The 20,458-nt window shown below is 40.0% G+C and overlaps 1 protein-coding gene across 1 annotated transcript in view; it reads left to right on the top strand.

Moving 5' to 3' along the window:
• The first annotated feature begins 238 nt into the window (after window positions 1-238).
• The window catches only part of LOC306855425 (uncharacterized protein), a 66,454-nt gene continuing 46,234 nt past the window's right edge, over window positions 239-20,458 (top strand). Inside the window, exons 1-5 of the mRNA XM_079394140.1 lie at window positions 239-420; window positions 9,277-9,318; window positions 9,931-10,004; window positions 10,729-10,797; window positions 11,144-11,242. Coding sequence (XP_079250266.1) covers window positions 303-420; window positions 9,277-9,318; window positions 9,931-10,004; window positions 10,729-10,797; window positions 11,144-11,242 — 402 coding nt within the window. The 5' untranslated portion in view covers window positions 239-302. The remainder of the gene's footprint in view (window positions 421-9,276; window positions 9,319-9,930; window positions 10,005-10,728; window positions 10,798-11,143; window positions 11,243-20,458) is intronic.

The following is a 20,458-nucleotide window of genomic DNA, read 5'->3' as shown; positions in this document are numbered from 1 at the left end:
ACACAGTATCACACATTTCTATATTGCAATGTGCATAAGCTTATTCTATATTATAATGTTTTTAATTGAATCATTATTAAAATTATGGCTGTTTTGATGTAATATTCTATTTAGCAATGTGTTAAAACAATTAATTTTAAAAGAATACCTGAATATGTTTGTTTTATTATAGTTTCGCCTTATTTTCTTCCTACAAATTGCAGTATCAGTAAGCAGCAGCGAGCGCTTGCAACTCGACGCGCACGCGCAGCATCAGGCGCTTCCAGTAGAAATGCACGCGAGAGACGGAATATATAAATGCAATGATGGCGACAGCTGCAGAGGAGATCTCAGAAAACACTGCGACACCAGTGTCTTTCAAAAGCGCAAGGAAAAACCAGGATAGACCCTGGAAACTGAGCTTTATTTATCTGCAGTGCTGTGAGTATCAGGGGAGAGAGAGAGAGATCGATGTGTGATAGCAACGCAGAGGTCTAAAATACCCACCCCGCACTATATCATTGAATTGAACGTTTAACACCATATTGCATAACGGACAGAGCACGTTACATCTTTATATCTCTCCTGATTTGCCTTCTTCGTGTCCAGTTCAGAGATACAATGCCATGACGTCATTCTCCTCTGCTGAATGCTCCGTTCACGTGCACTTCACACACGCGCATGCATGCATTTTTTCCTCTTCTTCTTTTTTTTTTTTTTTTTCTGGTTGTTTCTCTTGACAGGAGTTATTTGATCGTTCCCGGTGCTATTTGTATGTGTTATGGCTTTGTTTATTGTCAACGTGAGAAATTTAACCGTTTCTTTAAGTTCGTCATAGGCTTGCATAAATGTCAACCAGCATCTGATTGGATTTATGCTGAGAGATTTAAAAGTATAATTTAGTAGTTTATCCGAAATGACAATTCTGTCAGCATTTACTCACCCTTGTGTTGTTCCAAACCCGTGTGATTTTGTTTCTTCCACAGAACAGTAAAGGAGAAACAGCTGTAAACAGATCAGTGAGAACCGGATCAGTTCTGTTTCTTAACTTGTCATTCAGATCGGTTTCTTGTACTGTCTCGTCCGAGTTAGTTGAAAATAATACATCTTTCACAGTAAGGTTTTTCTAAGCTGTAAATAAAACAAAGATTAATGGAGCATGTTTTACAAATAAAATACTATTTTCAGTCCCCATTTTCTATTTTCATTAATTAGACATTGTCTCTCATAAATGGACCAAGGAAAACTGGGGTGGATATTAAGATTTAGTAGTGAATGACAGCACGAAAGTTCAATCAATACTGTATATGGACAGTAAAAATAGAGAGTATTATGATGTTCAAAATGCGGTTAAAAATGTGAAAGTTCAATAAGTAAAAGTATATTCTTAGATTGGGACATACATATGTTTAATACATTATTTCTCATGAATAAAATATTAACAGATAAATGTGAAACAAGTTAATGTAGGGAAAATGTATACCGTATAAGGTCACACTTTATTTTAAGTTCTAATTCTCGCTATTAACAAACCATTAACTATGACTTTTGCCTCAGTAAACTCCTAATTTGCTGCTTATTAATAGTTAGTAAGTTAGTTGTTAAGTTCAGGTATTGCATTAGGGATGTATATGGTCATGCAGAATATGTGCTTTATAAGTAGGCCTACTAATAAACAGACAATATGTTAAGGCATGCTAATAAGCAATTAGTTAATAGTGAGAATTGGTCCCTATACTAAGGCCCCGTTTACACTAGTGCGTTTTCGTTTTAAAATGGCGTTACCGCTGCGTTTCAGAAACGATCTCTGTCTACACTATACAACCGAAAACGCATGTCACGTGACCATTCATGCAGGTACAACCATAGATATGTACAGGAAGATGCCCTATTATTTAGATGCCGAACACGACTGCATGCTTGGAGCGGTCGAATGGGGAATTTACCTATACATATCTATGGGTACAACAATGAGCATGATGTTATTATTTACACGGTCATCAAAGATACGCAAAGCGAACAGGCCATCGTTTTCAAAAGTCTTCGTTTTGGTCTGTTTACACTGAAACGCAACCACTGTGTTTTCAAACTAAAACGGGGTCTGCAGCGTTTTCAAAAGACTCCGGTTTCGACCTCGAAAACGCCGGGTAGTGTAAACGATAGTAGGGGTGTCCCCGACTAAGGATTTTCATAGTCGAATCGGATTTTTCGAATCTTACCGATAGTTGATGGTCGAATCATATGTTTGGGGCGGGGGGCAAAATACATGACCAAGAGTCAAGTCAGACATTCGACAGTCATAAATACTACCGCACACAGCCTCGCAGATACAAAAATAATGTATGTTTTGATTAAAAGATAGTTAACATTAAACATCAGTGAAACCCTAAGAATTCACAATTAATTTTTTTTACAATAGTGCTCTCATTATAACGTTAGGTATATGACAGAAGTTATTAATGTTCAGTATTTCTGTTTTGAGCTGCCCACGCTGAAGATGACCAGTAGAATGAAGCATTTGATAGCAGGTTATTAATCAATGGGTTTTAACTCATGATTTATCTCATATAGAATATGCTTCGTTATTTATACAACATAACGTTAATATTACAACGTATAGGCTATCTGCACAAAATGCCCCGAATGCATGAACGTGTCTGCGCGGCTCTGAATGAACTCCTTTTGTGGAGGCATGCTTCACACAACAACGTGCAAAAACAGCGTTTGATTTTAATAGTGTTCTCATTATAATGTTATGTATATGACAGTCCCAGTCATAGTTAGTAATATTCTGCATTGTTGTTTGTCCTGCTCGCACTGTGCACTGAAGAGATAATCACCGTAGTACTACAATGAAGCACTTTACTGCAGCGTAACTCTCGTACCCTACCTGATCGAAAAAATCCTTTCTTTCACTCTGCCTGTGTCAATTTGTGTCTTGTTAAAGATTTAATTCGCTGCCGCTAAGATGCTCCTCTGTCGATCACGGATTATGGAAAGTGAAACTTAAATCAATAGGCTGTATGTACGGCGGTGAATGACGTACTTCCGGTGGAATATAAGGATGCTGGATTACTTCCGTTCCGGCGATTGTAGAGTGCTGTGTACTATTTTTTCTAATAACTTGTATTGTCTTCTATACTCTTCGGCTATACTGCGGTAACGTTAGTCACAAAAACAGACAAAACAGCCTCCACTCATATTGTTGATGCTTATTTGCTTTATTATATTATATAAACAAAAATATATATACATAAAATGACATCTAAACGTATGAAAGTATCTTTTCAAAGACGGGAGGACAGCACCTCTAGCCACCACTGCTGTGTGCCGCAGTGTACAGCATCTGCTAAATTTAACACTTTTCTAAGTTTCCACACGTTTCCTAAAGACAAGGAAATACAGAAGAACTGCATTACATTTTTTATTCTTATTAATTTTGTACAATAATCATCCATACTAGCTAAGATAACAGCTGTGGTTATCCAAGCTGAACAGTGGTAACGTTAGAAAAGTAAAAATTTAACTGGACTGAACATGTTCAACAGAACTTTGAACGTCACTTTTAAGCTAACGTTACTACTCCTACTCTCAGTTGGTGTGGAGTCTGTGCTTTCCTCATAGAGCGGTAGCAGTGAGCTTTCACTGAGATCTCATTTGTGGCCCTGATTTTACCTGACACTTTCAGACAAAATTACAAATACATTAAATTTCAAACATTTATACTAACGTGATTAGCCTGCTGCTGGACGGATCGTAAAAAAAAATAATAGCAGTTCAGTTCAGGCTAGCTGAATTTACCTTCATAATTGCAGAGATACGAAGACACATAAAACTTGAAACCTTTCTCAAGTTTGCTCTGTGGCATTGTACTGCACATCCTTACAATTCTTCGCACATCATTGATTGTAAATTTGGGCAACTCCAGCAAACACTGGGTAAAATTCGTCGACTCTGCCATAATCGCGTTTTTCTCCGCTTCAAACCTCTCCAACCGGAAACGGAAGAGCAGCCTTGCGTCAAACGCGGAAGTACGCGTGCATAAAGCCTATAGGGGTGGTTGAATTTATTCACGCAAGATAAAATATTTATTTAAAGCTTCTTTCTTTTCAGATTCTTATTTAAAGCATTATCTTAATAGGCTTTATATTAACTTATATGGGGGAAACTGGTAAGCTAGCTCTATGTGAATTCAGACATTTGGGCACCCCCATATAGCCAAAATGGCATGATCATAACACCCTGTAAATATTCGACTGTGAGATTGGGAGTCGAATCAGGCTCCTCCTATCGAAGCTTTGAATCTTCGACTATTCGGGTTCACCCCTAAACGATAGGCGTAACCATAGCTAAAGTTATGCGTTTTAAAACAAAAACGCACCAGTGTAAATGGGGCCTGAATCTCCTGATTCGGTAGCTTTGGAAGTTGGATATCTCTGGTAACACTTTAGGCCAACTTCCAAAGCTACCGAATCAGGAGATTCTGGCCCCATTTACACTATTGCGTTTTCATTTTAAAACGCATAACTTTTGCTATGGTTATGGCTATCGTTTACACTACCCCGACATTTTTGAGATCGAAAACTGAGACTTTTGAAAATGCTCCAAACCCTATTTTAGTTTGAAAACTCCGGGGTAGTGTTTCAGTGTAAACGGACCAAAACGGAGACTTTTGAAAACGATGCGTGGCTGCCCACATTAGCACTGCGTATCCTTGACGACTGTGTAAACAATAACATCATGCTCATTGTTGTACCCATAGATATGTATGGGTAGATTCCCCATTTGACCGCTCCTAGCACGCAGACGCGTCCGCCATCTAAATAATAGGGAATCTTCCTGTACATATCTATGGTTGTACCTGCATGAATGGTCACGTGACATGCGTTTTCGGTTGTGTAGTGTAAACGGAGATCGTTTCTGAAATGCAGTGGAAACGTTGATTGTTTTTATTCTAAAACGCCGTTTTAAAACGAAACGCACTAGTGTAAACGGGGCCTCAGAAAGTTGTGCACGAGGACCACGTTTATGTTGCTTGTTGATTGTAATTTTCAGAGCTTAATGGCACCTGGTATCTGTTTACTTTCACTGAAAGAAAAAGCAGAGTTAATATTCTGCTAAACATCTCCCCTTGGGTTCAATGCAAATTAACTATTCCTTTAAATGGCAATAGAAAGCACCCCTGCTTTATGTTTCTGGTTACAGCTGCACGTGCTGTTGTGTTGTTTTAGGAGAAAGCCTGCAGATGTTGTTATTGGCAGAGTAGCTGCATTAAGTGACAGCTGCGTAAACCTTTTAGGCCTGTTTTATGTGTAAACTGCTTGGATTTGTTGCTCGATCCGGCCATCAAGCAGAAGCATGTATATACTGACAGCTCCTGTTGTTTGTACAGCATCAGGCATAATTTTTATTGTGTCTTCAATTTTTCTCCTGTTTTATATCCCTAAGTGGATTTTAGCAAGCCGATAACACAATTACTGTCTGTATTGTGATTTCCAGAAATGAGGTTTATAGTGCAAGTATATAAAAATTCAACAACCATCCATTAATCAGACCTAATATGAGAGACCTGCAGGAAAGCGCGTTCCGCAGCGAAACTTGCGTGATGTCGAGATTAAACGGCTGTGCGAGGATGTTTCTTTATTTAGCTGGTTGCCAGAGCGACTGATATCGGCATCATTAAAATGTCATCATAGTTATTTTGCTACTTCTGTACTTACTTATTGTCATCCATCATCTTGACTGTGAATGTGGGCGTAATTCAAATCTGCAAATAGCTGCCCCATAATTCTGCCTGCGAAGATTGTATACAGTATTTCAGGCATTCTGTCAATTAATCAAATCTGCCCATTTACCAGCTTTACAGCGACTTGTTCTTTCTGTTATTTGCTAGCTTACGGCATTGATGAACCTCTTTCATCTCTCAAATTTAATTTCCTGGCGTGTCATATTATTACACAAACTCATATCTCTGAGCTGAGAGTTCATTTAGGGGCCTGAAGATACGGGCCATGCTGCTTTTACAGATAACAAAAGTTTTTTTTGTTTTTTTTCTGGTATTTTTAGACATGAAATGCTAATATCACTCCTTGCCGACGAGAATACCTGTTTTTTTGTACTTTGAGACAGATAAAAAGCCTTCAAGGATCATTTTTCCATTTTAACAATGTGTTTATTCCCCGATGATATTCGTGCATCTGTAACTAATCCTGCCCAAACATTTACGCTGTAATTGGAAAATCAAATGCTATCTGTAGTGTCAGCAAAGTCAATTTGAACTTTTCAGTCTGGCTTCTCATTCGTGACTGCTGCTGTTATTTCTCTGTGAGAGGCTAATCAGTAGCATCTTATTAATATGCATCAAAGAGCCGTGGCGTAATTTTTGTAATTAGGCCAGAGGAGACATGTTTATGCTTAGGGTTTTTTTTTCTGTCTCTCTCTCTTTTCTACGCAGCGCAGTTCATCTAGCATTACTTCTCTCATTGCACTGTACAGCTGCTCTTCAATCCTTACCTGCACACATTTAAATCTTGACTGCCACCTCGGGTTAGCGCTGAAAGAGTGGAGCTGTGATAAGACAAGGTGCCATTGTGCCATTGTGATGGTTTGATAGGGAGGATCTTTTAAGTTTTTATACTGATTATTGGACCTGTGCAGAATATAAGTATTAATATCCCTCTCTCTCTTGTATGTTTGTTTGGCTAATTTGATTATGGTTTCAGACAGCAATAAGAGTGGACTATTCTAAGCATCATTTAACTTATTTTGGCATTGTTTACAAATTGACAAATTTTGCCAGAAATGTTCCTTTTTTATTTTTATTATGCAGTGTGCATTCAAAACACCCCTGAACTGAAATAATAGCTACTAACATCCAAATTAAAATAAAACACTACTGTAAATGGATAAAATGTTACACTACTGTAAAGCCATTTATGTTACAAAATAATTTCAAATAAATGCTTTTTTAAATTTTCTATTCATCAGAGAATCCTGAAATAAAGGTGTCATAGTTTTCCGCAGACATATTACGCAGCACAACTGTTTTCTAACATTGATAATGTTCTAATGCATCAAATCAACATATAAGAATGATTTCTGAAGGATCATGTGACACTGAAGACTTGAGTAATGATGCTGAAAATTCAGCTTTGTATCAGTACAATTTAAAATAGAAAACATTTATTGTAAAATGTTATAATATTTCACAATATTGCTGTTTGTACTGTAGTTTTAATCAAATCATAGTTCATCGTTATTGTCAAAATACACAAAACCAAATGAATAAAAGGTTACATCAAACATAGGAGTATTCAGTTTTTTTAACTGATTAACTGTCCCTCGTTTTCATTTAGTTATGTGATCAACTTAGATCAAGAGGTATCATTTATGTTCATGTGTTCATCCAGCGCACAAATCAGATTCCCTGTTACCCCAGATGATGTGTATTCCGAATTTATGAAATACATTCATTAATTATTAATTAATTAATTAATACATGGCATCACTAGGTTCTGTCATTCAGAAACATGGCTTTTCATGTCACTGCTATGCTGATGACACTCAACTGTACCTGATGATCCGACGATAGCTGCTCGCATCTCAGCATGTCTAACAGACATTTCTTGCTGGATGAAGGACCATCACCTTCCACTCAACCTGGCTAAGACAGAACTGCTTGTTGTTTCAACAAACCCATCACTTCATCACAATTTCACCTTCCAGTTAGGCTCATCAACCATAACTCCTTCAAAAACAGCCAGAAACCTTGGAGTTGTGATTGATGATAAGCTGAATTTCTCAGACCACATTGCTAAAACTGTCCAGTCCTGCAGATTTGCTTTATACAACATTAGGAAGATCAGGCCCTTTCTTTGGGAAAATGCTTCACAACTCCTTGTTCAAGCTCTTGTTCTGTCCAGACTGGATTAGTGCAATGCTCTCTTGGCAGGTCTTCCAGCCAGTTCCATCAAACCTCTACAATTAATCCAAAATGCCGCTGCAAGATTAATCCTTAAAGAACCGAAAATAATGCATGTCACACCTCTATTCATCAATTTGCACTGGCTACCAATAGCTGCTCGCATTAAATTCAAGGCATTAATGTTTGGCTACAAAACTACCACTGGTTCTGCACCCCTTTACCTAAATTCACTACTTCAGACTTATGTACCTTCTATAAACTTGCGTTCTTCAAGTGAACGACGCATTATTGTGTCATCCCAAAGAGGCACAAAATCACTTTCACAGACTTTTTCATTAACTGTTCCCTCCTGGTGGAATGACCTGCCCAACTCAATCCGAGCAACTGAGTTCTTAGCCATCTTCAAGAAACAGCTAAAACACATCAACTCTAGCACTCTCTATTCTAATTCTGTTTTATCTATCTGTCTTCTTTGTATTTATTAGTTTTCTTTGTATCTGTCTGCCCCTCTAACACTAGCTTTCTTTTTTTATTCTATCTACTTGTTTTCTTTATAAACAAAAGAAAAACTGCGTTAGGCTAACCGAGACTTGCCATAGTGCTTGCATATTGTTGCTCTTTTGTTAGTTTTGATTGCTTTTATTGTCCTCATTTGTAAGTCATTTTGGATAAAAGCATCTGCTAAATAACTTTAACGGAGCCGACGAGACGTGAGGCGTACGGATCCATGTGCAATCTTTATTTAGAAATGTAGTCAAACATAGGCAGGATCAAACATCAGTACACAGATAAATTGAGGGCAAGACACAAGAGTATTCCGAGAGCATGCGTGGGTCGACGATTGGCGAACAATGTTCAAAGGGCTTGACAATAGGGGTAATCCAAGTACACAACCAATAATCCAAACAGGGGGCAAACAAAGTTCAAAAGGCAAGACGAAAGGGCTATCCAAAAACACAAAAGCAATAATCCAAACACGGGTAAACAGGCTAGGCAAGACTAAGACTAAGACTAAGAAACTAGGAAAGGCTCCATAAAGTAGCTATCAGCAATGACTGTGATAAACGCTAAACAATACTCGGCAGAGAGGTAGAGAAAGTCCATGGTTTAAGTAAGGCGTGTGATGGGAATCAGCTGTGTAATCAGTTGTGTGTGTGTGTGTGTGTTGTCAGTGCAATGGATGATGGGAACTGTAGTCTGATGGTGAAGTGCAACAGTAGTTTAGTGCAAGAGTCCATGCGGTGAGCGGGTGACCTCTGGTGGTGAGGGAACGGACGTTCATGGACTGGATGCGTGACAATAACTAAATATAATGTAAAATGTAATTATGTTTTGTTATATTAAGCATTTGAACACATGTTGTCTCTCCACAGATTTTTTAACAATTGCTACAATACTGGGGACCGGGATCCTTGGTATGTAAAATCTTAGTGTGCAATTAAAAATATACCAAATAGCATTATGCTGATTTATCTCATTTAATCCTTGTTATTTTTTGCACAGAATGTAAGACAGATGCTCACTGATCCACAGCAGTTAAGAAAAGACTGCAGAAGATCTTATTTTCTTTAATTAACTATTGGAATGGAAAAGGAAGGAATAAAATCCATGCACGAGAACATTAGCAGGCAAAATGAAGTTAAACATAATTTCTCTATGGGTTTTCAGCAAGAATATATTCTGTTTTGTTAATGATATACCCAGGCTTTATGGTCTGAATAGTAGCAGATATATATTTATAAGACACTGCAATTACATGGTGCATTGAATTTAACTGTTCTGTTTTCAGTGAGATTTAATAGTTGTTAAAAAAAGACATTTCTCTTTTCATTTCCTCCTATCTGAGTTAAATCATTTGAAAGTGTTCTTTAAGCCATAATAAAATTACCACCATCAAATGATTCAGTCTAGAGATAATATCTGATAACATTTGCTTTAATATAAGGCCGTGCAGATATATTCATACAGCAGAATCTGTAGTGACAATAATCAGATAAGGTGTTTTTTTTTTGTTTTTTTGTTTTTAGGACTGCCTGTAACTATTGCTCGGGCAGGTCTGGTGCCTTTCTTGATATCCTTCCTTGTAGGCTTTCTAGTGCAGGTAAGACATTTATTTTTATTTTTTTCTTTCTTTTTCTTGTTGTATTTAATCTGACATTGTTTTGGATTCTTAGCTCAATTTCAAATGACTTTAACATTTCAAAACTGACATGGTTTTTCAAAAGCGCTACTTCTTTTGTTAATTATGAGGTGGCTTATTTTTCTATTCATATTTTCATCTTCCTCTTTTATTGAACCATTTTCTGACATTTAATGGAGTTGATTTTAAATTCACAATATCTACAGTTCTAAAGCAGATCATGCGTTTTGATAATAACATGACATTGCGGCTGACATTTGTCTTGTTTGACATTTAAGAGAGACGTCTGAATCTTCCAGCTTTGAAAAACTTATGCTGCTGTCTTTGATTGTTTTCAAAATTCAGTTCCTCTTTTAGAACTTTTGTTCTATTGCAGCACAAAAAAATTAGGTAGCAGTTTTATTTTAACAACAAAATATGCTTCGACAATTTACTCTGACCGCAAACCACCGGCCACAGAACTCCATAGGATGTTCAGCAGATTTCCACAGCTTTAAAAACTAAATAAAAAAAAAATCATAAAAACCTACACAAGTGCATATAAATTTAAATGAAACAGTCAGCTTTTAAGAGCACACTGAAATCTTGATGGTCTTTAAACTGCCATTTTTTTCAAACAAACACATTTTCTGGACAATTAAAAACACACTTTCATCACAATAAATGTTGATTCATTCTCTTTTAGGCTCTGCTCATTTACCTGTTTGTAGATTTGCTTCAACGATGCCGTTTAGCCCAACTTGAGGCACTGAAGGTAAAAAATGACACTACCATTCAAATGTTTGGGTACAGTAACATTTTATTTTTCTATCACAGGAATAAATTATATTTTAAAATATATTAACATAGAAAACAGTTATTTTGAATTGTAATTGTTTTTTTTATATTACTGTTTTTACTGTATTTTGATCATTAATGAAAAATAAATGCAGTGAGCAAAAACATTAAAAAATATCTCCCAACCCCTGTACAAAAATCTAAAAGTGTAATTGCATTCACAAATTAGGTAAATGCATAATAGCTAGTTTAGTAGTAGAATAATAATGTCAAATCAGTTACTTGTGTTGATGAAGATAATGTGTTCTGGTGTACTGTGCCAGACTGCAGAAACAGAGTGGATCTTAATGGAAGAAGTTGGTTCTGCAGAACCTCCGACACATAATGCAGAAGAGGAAGAAGATGGGGAGGAAGTGGAAGAGGCAGGTATGACACATTATAAAAAGTTACATGTCATAATAGCACTCCACTGTTGGTGCTGAATAAATATTAAGAGCAGTACAGTCTGTGAGTTGTGCATTGCTTTGTGACAAATCCTAACAGTGAAATGATCATAATCCTATCAGCGTACACCAAATCTACTGAATCCAGTGGCTGTGGGGAAGGCCATGTTTTTTCATGAAGCATAATTCAGTTGTGGCCGGGAATGAAGCATCCGACTCTATGGCTCTATTTATTTATTGTTTGTTTTCAATTTAGATTTTAATATTTTTATTGACTGATATAGATTATCGACTGAAAAGTTTCTAATGAAGATTTGCATGCTTTGCCAGTTAGGGCTTTGCTAATCTTTTCGTATTCAGTGCAATTGAAATGAGAAGAATATTTAATATCCTGCAATGCAGCTTCGACTCCTAAGTCTTTAGAATACTTATTATCCACAAGAGATATGATCCTCAAAGCCAGTATTCTTATATGAAATACACTGTAAAAAAAAAAAAAAAGTGTCTGCTGAACATAAAAAAATGAAGGGAACTGCTATCCTGATTTATGTAATTTTTTTTAACTAAATGTCTTGACTGACTTTACAAGGGCAACAATCAGCTAAGGAATCATTTTGAGTATAGTACCATACACAAACAGAGGTTACTAAATGGGACAAGAAAATCTGCAACAATGTAAATAGAATGGAATAGAAATGGTTAAACAAGGCAACTATAATTTGTCATGCCCCAGTGCATGCTGGGAAGGGGGGAAATGGAACGGAACCACAGAATCATGCTTGTTCAATAGTAAGTAAAACAAATACTGTTTTATTGGTTGATTTTATTTTTAGAATTGGTCTACTCATATTTTGATAGCCTTAAAGTTTTTGATAAAGACTTGATCCTTGGATTTATATATCTCTGCAATTTCCCATCTCTGTAGATATTACTTTACCATTGTTGTTTAGAGGCCAAGGCTCAGTGGTAAATTTGACGCTGGCACTCATTTAAAGTAAACATATTTGTATTTGCCTTAATTCTTGCTTTTTTCCCCGCTGTTTAACTGGTTAGGTGGGAGGTGGTGGGCCACGTAAAACAGTAGGAAGTATAGCAGGAAACAGATGGCAGCTGTATTGTTTCTTTGCTAAAAGGACTACAGGGACTGTTAATGGAGCCGGATCGGGGAGGAACGCAGAGGTTACGCTGAAATGCGTCAGTATTGGCGCTAACTAATCAGGTGCCATTTTGGCCCACGCAACAGAGACATTAAGTATTTTTGACATGAGATGGAGGGAATAGACAGCTAATGAAGATGAATGAGGAAAAGAGAGGAGGCTGCCCTGTCAGCAGGGATGATCGGCGAGAAAAGAAGCCTTCCTGTGAACGTCAGTGGGAATCGCAGCCATCTGACACAGACACAATAATTGACGGCTCATCTCCAAGTCCCTGACCCACATGGTACTGAAGTAAAAAAAACGGTAACTTACTGTAAATATACTTAATGTGATTAAAAAAAAAAACAACAAAAAAACGACTGCTCATACTTTACCCAGGGTTCACAGTTAGTCTAATCCTGTGTATTCAGAAGCTGACGTTTCACACTGTATTCAAGATTCAAGATTTTTATTTGTCACATACACAATTATACAGGGTATAACCAGCAGTGAAATGTAGGTCAGGTCCGCTCCAAGGACAGTGTAATTGTAAAGTATACAAATATTAAGAAAAAGAAAAGTAGAGAAAATAAGAGAATAAAATAAAATAAAATAAAAGATAAAAAATATAAATATAAATGTGCAGGTCAGTACTAGGGATGCAACGATTATAGATTTTGCTGGTACGATTATTGTCTGATGAATAATCACGGTTTTACGATTATGACGATTATTAGGCATTTATTCATTTCCCAACATTAATAATGTATAAAATCACATGAACACTCTTTGGATGTTAAAGTGTTATTTATTGCTGGCTTTTGAAACAGAAATAACACAGTAACCAACAATACAGCACAAAATAATAATAAACAAACAACAAACAAAAGTCCATCTCTTCCATTAGAATTAAAAAAGGTGACCGCTGCTCTGTAAACATCCATGACAGTATTTCTCCTTTGAAAATAATGAACGAAAGAACAATAGGTAAGTCCCATTTGTTAACATTAGTTAAAGGAGGTTAACATTAACTAAAAATGTGCAATAGCTAATTGTTGCAGTACTTAATATTCTTTGTTAATGTTGATTAATAAAAAATACAACTATGTTAGTTAATGTTAGCTCCATTGAATTATATTAAGACAACTTTTGATTTTATAATGTATTAAAAGTTGAAATTAAGATAGCATTATTAATAAATGCAGTCATTGTTTTTTTCATGTTAACTAATGGAGCTTGTGTTACTGAACAATAATAACGAATCAGTCGTTGATAGGCCCACTGTTCTCTATTATAGATCAGTGGATGGGCCATGCTTTAGCTTAGAAACAATGTTTGAAAATAAATAGCTCATTAAGTCTTTAAGTAAGAATTATTTGATGCTATTGTGAAGACTAAAGCGAATATAAATATCTAAATGACTGAGTGTGAAACATTATTTACACAGTTTTAGTAAAGTAGCGCAGCTGATTTGTTTACTGGGTTACCGGGGTAACGGCAGCGGCAGCGCCCTCTAGTGGCGAATGTGCGTCATTCAGCGCGTCTTCACTTTAACTCGCTCCGCTTTTCTTCTCATCTGTGCTCATTTAAATTAAACCGTTGCCTTTTTAAAGTTCTAAAGTAATCATATGAGGCTGCATCGCAATTTTTCCGTAAATAAACAGAATAAATTAATACGTTTGTTATAGGCTACTGTATAAGTTAGGCTGTTTTGTATTTTTTTTTTTTTTTTGTATTCGCACTTGTGCTCCTAAATACATTTTCCAGTTCGCACACATCTATTTTTAGTCGCAAATGCGAGTGAAATGCTCGCACTGTGGAGCCCTGCACACTACTATCGACAGGCATTTCTTTGGTGGAAATAAAGCTTTGCTGTTTAGTCCCTCTGTCACTAATGTAATTAGTGTAGTAGCCTCCGTGTCTCTGATAAGCAGCGCGTCATTTGAAGCTGGTGCACCCCTAGTGTGACCTTTGTTTTAATTTTGCACAGGCTGCAACAGTTCAGCTCCGTGCAACAGAAACACTCGGTTTTGCGAAACCTTTACGATTAATTAACCGTGACGTTTTAAAGCGCGGTTAATCGCGGAACCGGTTAATCGCTGCATCCCTAGTCAGTACAGGTCAGTATGTTGTTGACTTAAATAGTAATAAGAGGAATGTGCAAAAAGTTGTCCAGGGTATTTAAATAGCAGCAATATGAGGTAGAGAAAAAGTATGAATAGCTATTGATATAGTGATATTTACATGGAGTCATGTGATGTTATGACACAGAGTTAGAGTTTAGGAGCCTGATGGCCTGGGGGAAGAAGCTCCTCCTAAGTCTCTCAGTTTTTGCCATCAGGCTATGGAAGCGCTTACCAGATGGAAGCAAAGTGAATAGTCGGTTACCAGGGTGATTTGAGTCCTTGATTATTTTGACAGCTCTATTTTTGCAGCGTACATTCCTAAACCCAGGGTTAACATTCTTATTTGCATATTTGTTGTGTCAGTCTCACTTATTGGACGAATGCAGCATGCAATGTGTTTGGACGTAGAGCTGTGTATCCTCATTATTATCAAGTTTTATACAACAGGTCCTTCTGGTCTTCAAATCTAATTGGCTGAGAGGATTGCGATATTCTAGTCATAACAGACCTCCAACTGTTGTTTCACCGTTTTAATCACTGTGGTATTTCTCACAGCAAGTATCATGGCGGACACTCAAATCCATTAGAATTTTAGAAATAATACTGCTTTTGTGTCATGGCATTTTTGGCTAGGGGTAAAGCAAGGAAAAATACACGTTTACAACCTGAATTCTGGAAATGTTGGGACGTTTTTTAAATTTTAAGAAATTGAATATTAAAAGAATTTCAAATCAAACGAGCCACTATTTTATTCACAATATAACATAGATTACATAACAAATGTTTAAACTGAGAAATTGCTCATTTCAAATTTGATACCAGCTACAGGTCTCAAAATAGTTGGGAAGGGGGCATGTATACCATGGTATAGCATCTCCTCTTCTTTTCAAAACAGTTTGAAGACGTCTGGGCATCGAAATTATGAGTTTCTGTAGTTTTGGTGTTGGAATTTGGTCCCATTCTTGCCTGATATAGGTTTCCAGCTGCTGAAGAGTTTGTGGTCGTCTTTGATGTATTTTTAGTTGAATTATGCGCCAAACGTTCTCTATAGGTGAAGGATCTGGACTACAGGCAGGCCAATTCAGCAGCCGGACTCTTCTACTATGAAGCCATGTTGTTGTAATAGCTGCAGTATGTGGTTTTGCATTGTCCTGCTGAAATACACAAGGCCTTCCCTGAAATAGACGTCATCTGGAGGGGAGCATATGTTGCTCTAAAACCTTTATATACCTTTCAGCATTCATAGTGCCTTCCAAAACATGTAAGCTGCCCATACCGTATACACTTATGCTCCCCCATACCATCAGAGATGCTGGCTTTTGAACTGAACGCTGATAACACGCTGGAAGGTCTCCCTCCTCTTTTGCCCGGAGGACACGGCGTCTGTGATTTCCAACAAGAATGTCAAATTTGGACTTGTCTGACCATAGAACACTTTTCCACTTTGAAACAGGCCATTTTAAATGAGTCTTGGCCCACATGACATGACAGCGCACCTGGACCATGTTCACATATGGCTTCCTTTTTGCATGATAGAGCTTTAGTTGGCATCTGCAGATGGCACGGCAGATTTTGTTTACAGACAGTGGTTTCTGGAAGTATTCCTGGGCCTATTTAGTAATGTCAATGACAGAACCATGCCGATGAGTGATGCATTGTCGTCTGAGGGCCCGAAGACCACAGGCATCCAACAAAGGCCTTGTCCCTTACGCACAGAGATTTCTCCAGTTTCTCTGAATCTTTTGATGATGTTATGCACTGTAGATGATGAGATTCGCAAAGCGTTTGCAATTTTACATCGAGGAACTTTGTTTTTAAAGTATTCCACAATCTTTTTACACACTCTTTCACAGATTGGAGAGCCTTTACTTCTGAGAGACTCTGCCTCTCATAGCGACATCCCTTTCATAGCTAATCATGTTACAGACCTGATGTCAGTTAACTTAATTAGTTGCTAGATGTTCTCCCAGCTGAATCTTTTCAAAATTGTATTGCTTTTTCAGCCCTTTGTTGCCCCCGTGCCAACTTTTTTGAGACCTGTAACAGGCATCAAATTTGAATTGAGCTCATTTAGTGGATAAAAGTATACAATTTCTCAGTTTAAACATTTGTTATGTTCTCTATGTTTTATTGTGAATAAAATATTGGCTCATATGATTTGAAAGTCTTTTAGTTTTCATTTTATTCAATTAAAAAAAAAAAACGGCCCAACCTTTCTGGAATTCGGGTTGTAGATAAAGAAGGCACAGATGATGCAATGCACTCGTGGCGGTAGGAAAAGTTCTTTATGATTCACTGGATTTCTTGTGAGATTTTTAATTTAAAATGTTTGTGATAGCTACTTTTAACATAACAAATTGTAGGCTATAGGCTATTTAAATATTATGACACTTGCTTTTATACAAGTAAAATATTATATAATTATAGTATAACACTGCAGCTATACATGTGTTGGAATTGTCTGTATATGATGGTAGAAGTTGCATGAAAACTTAAATACATTTGTCACGGGACGGCGTGAAAAGCACCGAGGAAAGATGAGGTCAGGGTCCAAGTGCAGGTAAGGTGCTTCTTTAATAACAAACAAAAAGGCCAACACGGCACAAAGAACAAAACAACTACCTTTCCCAAACATACACATGAAATCACAAATAACAATTAATCTAACCAGACAGAGTAGTAGGAGTGTGGTGCATAAATAGTCCATGGAAATTGGGAACAGCTGTGGGTGTAATGAGTGGGACAGGTGTGTGTGATGTGACAGGTGTATGTATTTACATGATGAGTCCGGGAGGAAGGGAGATGGTGACCTCTGGTGGCGACAGGGAGAAGCGCAGGGCCCGGACTCGTGACATGACCCCTCCTTCAAGGAACGGCTTCCAGACGTTCCACAGAACCCCCCAAAAGTCCAGAGGGAGGTGGAACAGGGGGAGGGATGGCGGGCCAGGCCCGTGTAGTGGAAGGGAACCTGGGCTCTGAGGCAGCGCCGGCGGGATGGAGACCCAGGGCAGAACCAGCGGCCACCACAGTGGTGTCTGTGGAGCTGCCACCCTGGAGAGGGCAATGGTGGGCTCCACCGCTTCGGGGGGCACATCAGGGTGGGGCACATCAGGGTGGGGAACATCAGCGGACACCGCCGCCATCTCGGGAACTTCATGAGCGAGCAAAGCTGTCTCGGGAGGAAATTGAGCGAGCACAGCTGTCTCGGGAGCTTCGTGAGCGAGCACAGCTGTCTCGGGAGGAAAGTTAGCGAGCACAGCTGTCTCGGGAGGAAAGTGAGCGAGCACAGCTGTCTCGGGAGGAAAGTGAGCGAGCACAGCTGTCTCGGGAGGAAAGGGAGCGAGCACAGCTGTCTCGGGGGCTTCGTGAGCGAGCACCGCTCTCTCGGGGGCTTCGTGGGGGAGCACAACTGTCTCCGGAGGAACGCGAGCGAGCACCGCTCTCTGGAGGGCTTCGTGAGCGAGCACAGCTGTCTCGGGAAGAACGTGAGCGAACACCGCTCTCTCTGGGGCTTCGTGAGCGAACACCGCTCTCTCGGGAGGAACGTGGGCGGGCACCGCTGTCTCGGGAGCCTCGTGAGCGAACACCGCTCTCGAGGGCTTCGTAAGCGAACACCATCGCGTTGGGAGGAACGTGAGCGAGCACAGCTGTCTCGGGAGGAACGTGAGCGAGCACAGCTGTCTCGGGAGGAACGTGAGCAAGCACAGCTGTCTCGGGAGGATTGTGAGCAGCCAACGCCGCTCGCACCGACATCAGCGAGGGTTCCCGCACGCTGCACATCAGACCAGGACACTCTGGAAGCGGGCGCGAGGCACTGGGCGCAGCCACCGCCGTCCCCCGGATCGCCGCCTCGGAAGAACTGTGAACGGGCTCCGCCGCTAACCCCAACCTGAAGGCTGAGCCGCTCACCTGCAGAGCCAGGTTAATGTAGTCCTCCAGCGACTCCCCGGGGTCCCAGTATGGTACCAGGGACTTGAAGGGCTCAGCCAGGCCTCCCCAGAAGAAGACCATGAGGCAGGTCTTCTCCGTCGCCGACTGACGAGCTCCTCTAATGAAGTCCCTGGCATAATCCTCCATGCTCCGGTCTCCCTGGCGGATGTGGAGGCACCTCCCTGCTGGACCCATCTTGCTGGTTAGATTCTGTCACGGGACGGTGTGAAAAGCACTGTGGAAAGATGAGGTCAGGGTCCAAGTGCAGGTAAGGTGCTTCTTTAATAACAAACAAAAAGGCCAACACGGCACAAAGAACAAAACAACTACCTTTCCCAAACATACACATGAAATAACAAATAACAATTAATCTAACCAGACAGAGTAGTAGGAGTGTGGTGCATAAATAGTCCATGGAAATTGGGAACAGCTGTGGGTGTAATGAGTGGGACAGGTGTGTGTGATGTGACAGGTGTATGTATTTACATGATGAGTCCGGGAGGAAGGGAGATGGTGACCTCTGGTGGCGACAGGGAGAAGCGCAGGGCCCGGACTCGTGACAACATTTACCTGGAATCTGCTGTTGAAACTAGCAGGAGTCTTGATAATAATTTTAAAATTAAGACATTATTAAATAAAATGCAACCTGGCAATGCAACCTGCTAAATTTAAGCAGTAATTCTTATTTAAAAAGATACATTTCATGGTTGTTTATAGTTTGTGATAAATGATAAATGCTGTAGTCAAAAATGTATCAAAACTGCTGTAAACCATATTCAATGAAAACTTTTTAGAAGCTTCTTAAGCCATTTAATGATTTGTCTGTAATAATGTTATATATGTAAAGTAACTTTTCATCAAGGGGGGCCCTATTGTTCAATTAGACATATATAAGCATATATAAAGCATTAACTTAATTTATTTTTCTCAGAACTCATCTTTTTAATTGATGAACTTTACGCTTTCAACTTGGCCTTCTGAAGAAAAAAAAGGGACTCTACAGACTTTTAAGTCCTACACACACACACACACACACACACACACATATATATATATATATATATATATTGTGGCGGGAGGAGCCAACGACAGACACAGTGGGCGTGGCGTCAAGCCTCGGAGAGGTTTTTATTAAACAATATTTAAAGTAAAGTGTCCAAAGGGGGAAAAGTGTCCAAAATAAACAGGGATCTGGTGTCCTCGTTGTGCTGCGGGGCTCGTGAAGGAGGGCAGTGTTCAGGAGGGAAGGGTCCAGGTAAGGGGCGGAGTCCGGCGGCCGCACGCGCTCCCGTCTGGAGGTCCCGGGGCGCGGGTGGCGGCGGCTTCTGTGGCGGCTTCGTCCATCTCCTTCATCCCCGGGTGCTCGACGGGATTCCACGGGTCGGCGTCCTACCGGGCTGCGGGTCCGGCCGCTCGCGTCTCTGGCGGCGGCGGGTAGTTCCCTCTACGCTCCCTTTCCTGGACCCACGAGGACACCAGCGTGCATGCACGGGGGAAGAGACCGGTCTCTCGAGGAGAGGCGCGCTCGGCGTTTAAACGGCGGCGGTGATGAGGCTCCATTCACGTCAGGTGCGCCTCATCACACGCCGCCAGCCCTGCGTGTTCAGCGCCCCTCCTCGCTCACACACGCACTCCCGTCGGGAGCCTGGTGAAGGGCGGCGAATACGGGACGGGGTGGTGATGATGGACAGGGGGGAGGCAGCCGACTCGTCACATTCCCCCCCCCAAGCGACATCCCCGTCCGAGGGTCGCCGCCCACGCAGGAGTGCTACCTTCCTCAACCAGGCTCCAGCGGTCGGAGTGGGCGGGGCAGGGATTCCTCTCCGGGCAACGCTCCCTCTCGCACCGCGCCGGAGCCGGGACAGAGAAAGCGGGTTTTAGTTGACAGCCTCAACCAACCACGGGGTAATGATGACAAATAGACAGAATGTCACTTACCCCATTGGTGGCTGGGAGGCTGTCCCCGTCCTTCCTCCGTCCCCGTACGGGCTCTACGGCTTCTT

This window comes from Barbus barbus (genome assembly GCF_936440315.1).
Source record: "Barbus barbus genome assembly, chromosome: 35".
In the NCBI taxonomy this organism is placed as follows: Eukaryota; Metazoa; Chordata; class Actinopteri; order Cypriniformes; family Cyprinidae; genus Barbus; species Barbus barbus.
The sequence above is the reverse complement of the archived record's forward strand: the minus strand, read 5'-3'. Positions and strand labels throughout refer to the sequence as shown.